The 11,962-nt window shown below is 47.6% G+C and overlaps 1 protein-coding gene across 1 annotated transcript in view; it reads left to right on the forward strand.

Annotated features, from left to right (window-relative positions):
- Positions 1-7,955, forward strand: part of KIF4A (kinesin family member 4A) — a 131,998-nt gene extending 124,043 nt beyond the window's left edge. The window contains exons 28-30 of the mRNA XM_079727180.1: positions 5,251-5,367; positions 6,996-7,118; positions 7,394-7,955. Coding sequence (XP_079583306.1) covers positions 5,251-5,367; positions 6,996-7,118; positions 7,394-7,597 — 444 coding nt within the window. The 3' untranslated portion in view covers positions 7,598-7,955. The remainder of the gene's footprint in view (positions 1-5,250; positions 5,368-6,995; positions 7,119-7,393) is intronic.
- The last annotated feature ends 4,007 nt before the right edge of the window (positions 7,956-11,962 follow it).

Below are 11,962 nucleotides of genomic sequence, written 5' to 3' on the forward strand. Positions count from 1 at the left end.
CATAGGAATGCAAGAGATTTCTGTGCATTAATTTTGTATCCTGCTACTTTACCAAATTCATTGATTAGCTCCAGTAGTTTTCTGGTAGCATCTTTAGGATTCTCTATGTATAGTATCATGTCATCTGCAAACAGTGACAGCTTTACTTCTTCTTTTCCCATTTGGATTCCTTTTATTTCTGTTTCTTCTCTGATTGCTGTGACTAAAACTTCCAAAACTATGTTGAATAAGAGTGGTGAGAGTGGGCAACCTTGTCTTGTTCCTGATGTTAGTGGAAATGGTTTCAGTTTTTCACCATTGAGGATGATGCTGGCTGTGGGTTTGTCATATATGGCCTTTATTATGTTGAGGAAAGTTCTCTCTGTGCCTACTTTCTGCAGGGTTTTTATCATAAATGGGTGTTGAATTTTGTCGAAAGCTTTCTCTGCGTCTATTGAGATGACCATATGGTTTTTCTCCTTCAATGTGTTAATATGGTGTATCACATTGATTGATTTGCATATATTGAAAAATGCTTGCATTCCTGGGATAAACCCCACTTGATCATGGTGTATGATCCTTTTAATGTGCTGTTGGATTCTGTTTGCTAGTATTTTGTTGAGGATTCTTGCACCTATGTTCATCAGTGATATTGGCCTGTAGTTTTCTTTGTGACATCTTTGTCTGGTTTTGGTATCAGGATGATGGTGGCCTCGTAGAATGACTTTGGGAGTGTTCCTCCCTCTGCTATATTTTGGAAGAGTTTGAGAAGGATAGGTGTTAGCTCTTCTCTAAATTCGCCTGTGAAGCCATCTGGTCCTGGGCTTTTGTTTGTTGGAAGATTATTTATCACAGTTTCAATTTCAGTGCTTGTGATTGGTCTGTTCATATTCTCTGTTTTTTCCTGGTTAAGTCTCAGAAGGTTGTGCATTTCTAAGAATTTGTCCATTTCTTCCAGGTTGTCCATTTTATTGGCGTATAGTTGCTTGTAGTAATCTCTTATGATCCTTTTTATTTCTGCTGGGTCAGTTGTTACTTCTCCTTTTTCATTTCTAATTCTATCGATTTGAGTCTTCTGCCTTTTTTTCTTGATGAGTCTGGCTAATGGTTTATCAGTTTTGTTTATTTTCTCAAAGAACCAGCTTTTAGTTTTATTGATCTTTGCTATCGTGTCCTTCATTTCTTTTTCATTTCTTTCTGATCTGATCTTTATGATTTCTTTCCTTCTGCTAACTTTGGGGTTTTTTTGTTCTTCTTTCTCTAATTGCTTTGGGTGTAAGGTTAGGTTGTTTATTTGAGATGTTTCTTGTTCCTTAAGCTAGGATTGTACTGCTATAAACTTCCCTCTTAGAACTGCTGTTGCTGCATCCCATAGGTTTTGGGTCGTCGTGTTTTCATTGTCATTTGTTTCTAGGTATTTTTTGATTTCCTCTTTGATTTCTTCACTGATCTCTTGGTTATTAAGTAGTGTATTGTTTAGCCTCCATGTGTTTGTATTTTTTACAGATCTTTTCCTGTAACTGACATCTAGTCTCATAGTGTTGTGGTCAGAAAAGATACTTGATACGATTTCAATTATCTTAAATCTACCAAGGCTTGATTTGTGACCCAAGATATGATCTATCCTGGAGAATGTTTCATGAGCACTTGAGAAGAATGTGTATTCTGTTGATTTTGGATGGAATGTCCTTTAAATATCAATTAAGTCCATCTTCTTTAATGTATGATTTAAAGCTTGTGTTTCCTTATTTATTTTCATTTTGGATGATCTGTCCATTGGTGAAAGTGGGGTGTTAAAGTCCCCTACTATGATGGTATTACTGTCGATTTCCCCTTTTATGGCTGTTAGTATTTGCCTTATGTATTGAGGTGCTCCTTTGTTGGGTGCCTAAATATTTACAATTATTATATCTTCTTCTTGGATCGATCCCTTGATCATTATGTAGTGTCCTTCTTTGTCTCTTCTAATAGTCTTTATTTTAAAGTCTATTTTGTCTGATATGAGAATTGCTACTCCAGCTTTCTTTTGATTTCCCTTTGCATGGCATATCTTTTTCCATCCCCTCACTTTCAGTCTGTATGTGTCCCTAGGTCTGAAGTGGGTGTCTTGTAGACAGCATATATATGGGTCTTGTTTTTGGATCCATTCCACCAGTCTATGTCTTTTGGTTGGAGCATTTAATCCATTTGCATGTAAGGTAATTATCGATATGTATGTTCCTATTACCATCTTCTTAATTGTTTTGGGTTTGTTATTGTAGGTCGTTTCCTCCTCTTGTGTTTCCTGCCTAGAGAAGTTCCTTTAGCATTTGTTGCAAAGCTGGTTGGGTGGTGCTGAATTCTCTTAGCTTTTGCTTGTCTGTAAAGGTTTTAATTTCTCCGTCAAATCTGAATTAGATCCTTGCTGGGTAGAGTAATCTTGGTTGTAGGTTTTTCTCCTTCATCACTTTAAATATGTCCTGCCACTCCCTTCTGGCTTGCAGAGTTTCTGCTGAAAGATCAGCTGTTAACCTTGTGGGGATTCCCTTCGTGTTATTTGTTGGTTTTCCCTTGCTGCTTTTAATATTTTTCCTTTGTATTTAATTCTTTTTTCTTTTTTTAAAAAGAAGTACTTTTTATTAATTAATTAACTTATTTATTTATTTTGGCTGCATTAGGTCTTCATTGCTGTGAGTGGGCTTTCTCTAGTTGTGGCGAGCAGGGGCTACTCTTCGTTGCAGTGCACGGGCCTCTCGTTTTGGTGGCTTCTTTTGCTGTGGAGCATGGGCTCTAGGCATGCAGGCTTCAGTAGTTGTGTCACGTGGGCTCAGTAGTTGTGGCTCACGAGCTCTAGAGCGCAGGCTGAGTAGTTGTGGCACACGGGCTTAGTTGCTCAGCGGCATGTGGGATCTTCCCAGAACAGGGCTAGAACCCATGTCCCCTGCATTGGCAGGGGGATTCTTAACCACTGCACCACCAGGGAAGCCCTGTATTTAATTTTTGATAGTTTGATTAATATGTGTCCTGGCGTGTTTCTCTTTGGATTTATCCTGTATGGGACTCTTTGTTCTTCCTGGACTTGATTAACTATTTCCGTTCCCATATTAGGGAAGTTTTCAACTATAATCTCTTGAAATATTTTCTCAGTCCCTTTCTTTTTCTTATCTTCTTCTGGGACCCCTATAATTCTAATGTTGGTGCGTTTAATGTTGTCCCAGAGGTCTCTGAGACTGTCCTCAGTTCTGTTCATTCTTTTTTCTTTATTCTGCTCTGCAGTAGTTATTTCCACTATTTTATCTTCCAGGTCACTTATCCGTTCTTCTGCCTCAGTTATTCTGCTATTGATCCTTCTAGAGAATTTTTAATTTCATTTATTGTGTTGGTCATCACTGTTTGTTTGCTCTTTAGTTCTTCTGGGTCCCTGTTAAATGTTTCTTGTATTTTCTCCATTCTATTTCCAAGATTTTGGATCATCTTTACTATCATTATTCTGAATTCTTTTTCAGGTAGACTGCCTAATTCGTCTTCATTTGTTAGGTCTGGTGGGTTTTTGCCTTGCTCCTTCATCTGCTGTGTGTTTCTCTGTCTTCTCATTTTGCTTAACTTACTGTGTTTGGGGTCTCCTTTTCGCAGGCTGCAGGTTCGTAGTTCCCGTTGTTTTTGGTGTCTGTCCCCAGTGGCTGAGGTTGGTTCAGAGGGTTGTGTAGGCTTCCTGGTGGAGGCGACTAGTGCTTGTTTTCTGGTGGATGAGGCTGAATCTTGTCTTTCTGGTGGGCAGGTCCACATCTGGTGGTGTGTTTTGGGATGTCTGTGGCCTTTTTATGATTTTAGGCAGCCTCTCTGCTAATGGGTGGAGTTGTGTTCCTGTCTTTCTAGTTGCTTGGCATAGGGTGTCCAGCACTGTAGCTTGCTGGTCGTTGAGTGAAGCTGGGTGCTGGTGTTGAGTTGGAGATCTCTGGGAGATTTTTGCCATTTGGTATTACATGGAGCTGCGAGGTCTCTCGTGGACCAGTGTCCTGAACTTGCCTCTCCCACCTCAGAGGCACAGCCCTGATGCCTGGCTGGAGCACCAAGAGCCTGTCATCCACACGGTCATGTGGCTGTAGGTAGGAGGCCTCAGTTCCTTGCCACATGGATCTCTCCTTAGGGCTGCTTGAGTGTCCTCATGACGTGGCAGCTGGCTTACCCCAGGATGAGTGATCCGGCCCTCGGTCCCCAGGACTGTCGTGGCTTCGGCTGCTGGGGCCCCTGTAGAGCCGGCAGCCTCAGTGAGGCCACCCTCCGCTTGGGCTCCGGGGCGGTTCAGTGATGGCGGAGGGAAGAGACCGTAAGCCAGGAGTTCCAGCTCTGTGGAAAGGCGGGCTCCATTCTGGCTTGTGGAATCTTAGTGCCCCGACCAGGGATTGAACCTGGGCCCTTGGACCATCGGCAGTGAAAGCTCCGGGTCCTAACCACTGGACCGCCAGGGAATTCCCTGCACCAAACTACTTTTAAGCCAGATCTCCCCCCGCAACATTATATTTATATGGCTGATTTGGGGGGAACTTAATGCCAGACTTACATTTATCCCTGTTATAACTTTTCTGTCTACTTCCAGCCCATAATTCCAGCCAGTCAAAATATTTTTGAATTGTGATTCTATTATCTTACATATTCATCATCCTTCCAGCTTTGTGTCATTGTTACAGCTGATAAATATGCCTACCTTGTAGACTGGCTATGAGATTCAAATGAGATTTTTCATTTCTATATATGAAAGTACTCAGAAAACTGTAAAGTGCTATACAAATGTAAATGATTTTATTTCATATCATCAGTGATTTATTAAAATGTTGAATGATTAAACTGCTGAGGACAAAGCCCAGGCTGACACTAAACAAACTGTAGAAATGTGAGTTGGATGAAAGTACGGCTGGGTAGATCTAAAGATACTGAGCAACTATACTCAGTCCTTAAATATGCCTAATTCTACTCCCATTCATCTCATAGTTCTTCACTTTGGCCATAAAATCACCATGAGGATCTTTGTCAGTTACCCTTCATTAGTATGGTATCCATCCAATCCATCTTTCAAGTACACTATCCCAAAAGTGTGGCATGACTTGTTCTTAGAAAACCTATGGGGGTTCTTAGTGATCATTGTTTCACTAAAGAGAGGACTGAGGAGATAGAAGCTTAGTAAAGTTGATGGTACTTTCCAGTTTTTCTAGAATGGCCTGAGAATGAAGGGAAGGTACTTCAAACCTAGTCTTCTGACTCAGTAATGTGTCTTTCTACAAACCTGCTTTGCAGTGTTCCTGCAAGGGCTGGTGTGGGAACAAGCAGTGTGGGTGCAGGAGACAGAAGTTGGACTGTGGCGCGGACTGCAGCTGTGACCCCACGAAGTGTAGGAACCGTCAGCAACGCAAGGTAGGATCGGTGCTGTCGTCCCTCACCATCCTTTCAGATCTCCCAGCAGTTTCTGCCCTTTTCTTCTACCTTCCTTCCTGAAAGCCAGAGTCTCCTGCACAGCCCTTCCTACCCTTCTTCCCTCTGCAACCAGAAAAAGACATTTCGCTTCTCAGTCCTTCTTCCTTGCTGCTAGCCTGTCCACACAACCCCTTCAGAAGCCACAGCCTCTCCCAGGAGATTCCCAGATATGCAATTCCCCACCCCTAGCCTTGGCTGTAAAATTTCTGTACAGTGTCTAAGGCACAAGCAAGGAACAGCAGAGCAAGCATTTACAGGCATACAGCCATGCAGGATCAAACTAGTCCAGAGGCTTAGCTGGAATTGTAAGGGCCACGTGCTGAGGTAGCAGCTTCCAGGAAGGAAGTTAATCCTTCTGACATCTTGAGACATTAGTTACTTAGACCTTCTCCATGGGAACCAGCTATTCCGTGGCTCTAGGAAAAGACCCACAGGAACTTGGTCTTTCTGATATTCACTGTTCTGAGCCAAGTTAACTGTAGCTGTTCTTATATTGCTCCCAGGGATAGCAAACTCAGGGAAACAAAATGTGTACTGAGAAGTGCAGCACCAAGCAGGTCAGATGCCCGAACTTGCCTTATGCCTACCTGTGCCCACGGCAAAAGCTCATTCCTACTGCTCTCTGTGTGATACACAGGAATGTTAGCAAGACTAGTTCACCGTGCATTTCTTAACCATCTATATGGGCGCAGTTTTGCCCTGGGTCTTCCATTAAAAAAACTTCTGAGGTAGGTAATCATTAGAGGACTAAAGTGGCAAGCTAGAGGTCAGGCTAAGAACTGTAGAAGTAGCATTGCAGAAGGACCTTCAGGATTCTCTGTGCCCATGCTTTTCTCAGTTTGGGTTCTAGAGTCTTACAGTGGCTCCATGGAAGTGCTTCCAGGCACAGCTTGTGCTTGTGGCTCAGCTCAGTTTGACCCTGTGCCAACCAAAGCAACTTCCTCTTTATTTGTTTATATATCGAGTTTCCTCTTAGAATTTCAGTTGGAAAACCACTGATCTAGTCCAATACTGCCATTTTACAGAGAAGGAAACTAAGGCCCAGAGATAAGCTTAAGTGACTCGGTGTGATATTATACAGCTGGTCATGGCGGCTAAGATTAGACCTCAGGCTTCCTGACTCTTAATCCAGTTCAGTTTCCATGACAACAGGCTATAATTCTAATCCAAGCTCTACCACAGAGTCGCCTTGTTACCTAAGCAACTTCTCTCTCTTGGCCTCAGCTTCCGCTCTGAAAGGAAGACCAATACAGGCAACACTCTGTAGAAATGCTAAAAAGCATATTGTAGATTGGGGAGGGGAGAGGATTAATCAAAGAAATGACCAGGGCTCAGCCTTGTTTTAAACCTTGCCTCATGATGTCTCCTGTGCCACTCTCCTACCCAGTCCTTTGCCTTCAGAGGCTACCTTTGAGCACTGTGATCTCCCCAAGCAGGGTCACCCTAAGACCTGCTTACACTGACTGATGAGGCCCTCAGAGCTGGTACCTCACTGGCTGAAGAGGAGCAGACTGATTGTGTAACCCTAGCAGCTGAATTTCTAATATCCTTGTCTGCTTGATTCTCAGGATAGCTTGGGCACGGTTGAGTGGACTCGGGATTCTGAAGGCTCCTTCAAACTGGAGGATCCCACAGAGGTGACCCCAGGATTGAGCTTCTTTAACCCTGTCTGTGCCACTCCCAACAGCAAGGTAGGTGGCCTAAAAGCCAGGTGTTTCCAAATGTATCAGCGTCCGTCTCTGCATTAGCGCTGACAGAGAGCTGTGGGAGAAAAGGAGGTAAAAGTACAATCAGCTTGCTGGGAACTGGGAACCGGGCATCTGCTAGAGTCTGGTTTTTTCAACAGAGCTATTTGGGGGGTCACCTCATACCACTGGGAGTGTGCTAAACATCTGTAGTGGCTAGGCTGCATAAGCCTCTGTCCCTACCCCAGATCTAGTCATATAGCTGTCTCTGTCCTTCCTAGATCCTGAAAGACATGTGTGATGTGGAGCAGGTGCTATTAAACAACACGGCTCCAGGTGCCTCCTTCCTTGGCCTCCCAGAGTCAAAACATGTAGCACCAGAATCCCAAGAAAATAAAGCTCCAGGGAAGAAAAAGAAACGAGCTCTGGCCAACAATATCAGCTTCTTCTCTGGCTGCTCCCCCATTGAAGAAGAGGCCCACTGAAGTTGGACTCATCATATCCGCCCTGGTCTGGCTTGGGAGATGCCTTCAGGTTGCAGCCAGAAGGGGTTTTTTTTCATGATTCCTCTTGATTTCAGGTTTCTTGCTGTTGAAAAAAGGAACAGCACGTTACTGAAAAAGAGGGAACCTCTGTTGGATGTTGGCAACTTCGTGTCCAGCCCCCCAGCCCCTGACGACTACTCTCCTCTCCAGAAGGGTGCTAAGCTACCTGCTGAAGAGAGAACCAACTGACCTTCCTGATGACTCATGAGGAACCAGTCCTCAGTACAATCTAGCTCTCTCTTACTCATGAGCAGTTAGGGCTGTCTCCCAGTGGGAAGGAGGCCAAGGCTGTCTTATCTTTAGGTTGTCTCAGTTTCATGGCAGAGCCTAGCCTAGGTCGGAGGCCTGGCACAGATCTTCATGCCACCTCCAGAATGGCGCTGGGATCTTTCTTGTCTCTGGATTTCAAGTGTTTTAATAGTACACTCATTGTCTTTCAAGTTGCTGAGGTAATTGAAATCTTTTTAAATGTTAATGTTAAGTAAATAAATAAATCTTAGTCCATCTGCTGTTTGGAAAGAGTCTTCTGTGCTAGAGGGAGAAATACAGTTTCAACCTGTGTTCCTCTGCCCCTGGGAACGCTGTTAAGGAAAGTCAGTGCAAGTGCCCAAGCCCCACTGCCTTGTAGCAGCCCTCATCCCCTGAGGGGAGTATGGAGCAGCAAGTCATGTGTCTTCATGTTGCTCTGTTATCTCAGGAGGTTAGAATAATGCTAGTAAGGCCAGTGGCCTGACCTTCACTGTAGAGGCTGCCTGACCTCCAGATCTAGGAGGAAGGAACCATATTTACCAAGCATCTCCATGTGCTTGCCGCAATTTTATTTGCTCCTCACAAAAAAGTTCAAGGTGAATAGGTCTCATTTTGCAGATGAGAAAACTGAGATACAAAGACGATAAGTCACTTCACTAAAGTCACAAAGTTAACGAGTAATCGAGCTAGGACTTGAACCCAGGTCTGACACCAAAAGTCCTTAGCTGACTCTAGATCGGCAGTGATGGCCATTACTGACAGCCTGCGGCCTGATTTGGAGTCGCCTGGGCATGGGATCGTACTGCTGCCCAGCCCCCGGACAGCACTGCACTTACACCCTGCTTCCTCCTTTGAAAGGGAAGAGGATGGGCGTGGCTTACTCCTCACTCTGCATCTGGGTTCTTCATCTCTGCTTAAGGCGAAAAGGGAGCCAGCCCTGGCCCTGCGGGCTTCTCAGGAGTTCACAGGCCCTGAGCGTCATATCCATGCATTCTGAATCCCAGCCCCCTGCCCCGAACAAAGCTCCCAAAGTACACCCCAGAATTTGGCACATGAAAGCCAAGACTCCTCCAGAAGCCAACAGAGTCCAAGCAAAGGAAACTGAAGGACAACCTGCCTAGAGCGAAGCCTTTGGGACTAGGTGACCCTGCAGCCCTTTCTGGCCTGCTGCCAGCAAGCAGCCCTGCTTCTCTTTGCATTTTAATGCCGAGGGAGCGAGGGAGCCTTTGCCATTGCCAACTAGAGCCTCTGGATACAATGGGAAGGCAGAGAAGGAGGGGGCAGGCTCTTGGCCTAAGAGAGCAGGTCTTCCTTCTCGCTGTTCCAAATCCAGTGCGTTCGGGGGGAGGGGTAAATGAGCTTATCCCCAGAGAGGACGTTCTTTCCCCCCAACACTGCACTAGCCCCCAGGCATCGAGTCACTGTCTCAGCCAAAAGGTTGAGAGGGAAGGTCAATCAAGCCAGCCCCCAGTCCCTGGCCCACCCAGAGCCCTGTGCTTTAGCACTAAGCTGACTCTACGGCCTGCTGGCCATCCCTCCCCTGCTGATGGTGTGGTCAAAGTGCCTTTTATATGTGTTCATCTTCCAAAAGCCAGTGACCGTACCACTATACACTCCTCAAATGATTCTTGGAAAGAGACGGTAGATGCCTTGGGGTCAAAGCAGCGAAAAAGATACAAATCTCAGCACATCTTGAATGAGCATCTCCTTTCTGGGGTGAGGGGGAAAGGGAAGGGCTGCTAGTACCACCCAGGCCCCATAAGGCCCACGGAGACCCCTGGTCCAGAAACTGGGTGAAACAAGAAGTGGCGTGCAAATCTGAGTTCCCTTCTAGATGCACCTTGCAGAAGCGGAAGCAAGATCCCAAGAGGGAAGGGAGGCTGATGAATTAAGGCTATCCTCCCAGGGAGCTTGAGACTGGATGCTAGACTTCCTCGCACACATACACACCCCTTTCCAGGGGGCTGGCTGGGCCCCTTCTCCTCACTGCCAAGTTGCAAAGTTGTGTGGTCACCTCCCCCCAGCTTCCCGCCCGCCCGCGCCCTCAGCCCTCGCCTCCCTGAGCCGGGACAAAGCCCCAGCAGTGACTAAGAGAACAGGAGGAGGGACAGAGGGATGGGGAAAGCTGCACAAAGGAATTCCTCACCCCAGGCCCCCTGACCGGCAGCGAGTAAAGAAGCAGATCTGCTCGCCCTCCCCCTGCCCCCCTCCCATCTTCCCACCCGACCAGGCACGGACACCACAGGCCACAGAGCAGCTGCAGGCCTTGGGAGAGGACCCGCACAGCCTCCTGTAGGTGGCAACAGTGCCACCTGTTTGACTGGTGGGGCTGAGCCTGGAAGAGGGAGGAGGCTGACAACTCGGAGAGGACCTGGGAAACAGTGCAGTGCACAGCAGAGGGCAGAGAGCAGAGCGGACCTGCTGCTGAGAAAAGGTGTGAGGGCTCGGGAAGGCTGGGGGCCACAGGCGGGAGTGGCAGGGCCAAGACCGGCTCCTGCCGGCAGGGATTGGGCCCAGGGACTGAGCAGCACCCCTGGTCAGCTCCCCTGATTGGAGTTTTCTGGCTGCTCAGATCCTGACCCCATCCTACAGACAGCTTCTGGAGGGAGGTGGGACCCGGACGGCAGTGTCTTGGGTGCAGAGGCAGTACCCGAGTTACGGCTGGAGCCCGAGGCAGGCTACTACCACTCGGTCCCAGCAGCGGGAAGAGGCAGCGGACCTCCCTCTGGGTTGGCTTTTTCCTGGGAGGGGTGTCAGGGTGGGGAGAGGTTTCCCTCCCCCCCCAGCTTCAGCCCCCTAACTTCCATCCCTACCCCAACCCTCCTTTCCCAAGGCAAGCAGAGGGTAAGAAGGGCTGTTTCAGGAGCAGCCACACCCTCCTTTCAGCCACCGTGCACCCCCTAAAGACTCCACAGCTTCAGGGGAGCCCAGATGACAAGGCAAGGGGTCGTGTTCCTCAGACCACACCCACTTTGGGTGTATCCAGGGGCTCCTTTACATACTCCAAGTCACCTAGAAACCCATTTTACTGACAGCCACTAGTGCGCATGCACATACAAATGCTGACACAAATCCCACACCTTCTCATATAGAATCAAAATCACACACCCAGCCTAGTCTGGGGATCAGTAAGCCAGCTTGGTCTCAGCTTGACCTCAAAGCGCAAGGTCCAGGGATCCCCTGCCCCAAGACAACCACAGCCCCCATACACACCTTTGCCCTGTATTTGCTGCACTTTCACCAGTGTCCTCAGAGGGTGGGGCCCCTGAGAAGGAAAAGGCGGGGACTGGGTTCCTGGCTGAGGTTGGGGGATGACTAGGCAAGAAGCGACAGGACTGGGGTGAGAGGGCTTAGATGTTCCAGATGTGTGCGGGCAGGAAAAAGTTTCCTTCAGAAGGTAGGGAGTGACCCAGGCAACCTGTTCCTCTCAAGATTTCCTCTTATTGGTAGTAGCCCCTTGCCCCTGGGAGATGGAGACAGAGAACCTTTCAGTTCAGGGCTTTGCGATGTGTGCAATCTCTGTAACCATAGCAACTGACCAACTAGCCACTAGCCAGGCCTGCCTCAGCCCCAGGTCAGGCCTGGTGCCTCTCCTTCAGGTTACTCCTGGTTCCTATGGTGGAAGCCTCAACACGGGGCCGCCTGAAGTTTGGCCAGATCTGCCTCAACTTGCTAAACCGTGTTTGCCCCACCCCGGGGAAGTTTCTCCTGAGTCCCCACCCCAGGGAAGTTTCTCCTGAGTCCCCACCCCAGGCAACCTCTCCATTCCCAGATAGGGATGCTGTTGAAAGGGGAGGAGATGGAGAGAGTGGGTGTATAGCCTGCCAGGAGGCTAGACCTCCGGGGTGTCCCACTGACTTTCCACGTATGCAGATGAAAGGGAAAGAAAGACCCCGGAAACTGTCCCCTTTGCTCACCTCCTCATCCAGTCTGGCACTTGGGGCCTGCCCTGTGACCTCTGCTCCTCCCCGGGGCTCCTCACATATACTGGGAGGGAGGCTGGGATCTGCCTTCTGCCAGGGTCCCTGATAGCCAAGTTTCCCTTCCCCCAGGCCG

The sequence above is a fragment of the Hyperoodon ampullatus genome, assembly GCF_949752795.1.
Source record: "Hyperoodon ampullatus genome assembly, chromosome: X".
Taxonomy (NCBI): Eukaryota; Metazoa; Chordata; class Mammalia; order Artiodactyla; family Ziphiidae; genus Hyperoodon; species Hyperoodon ampullatus.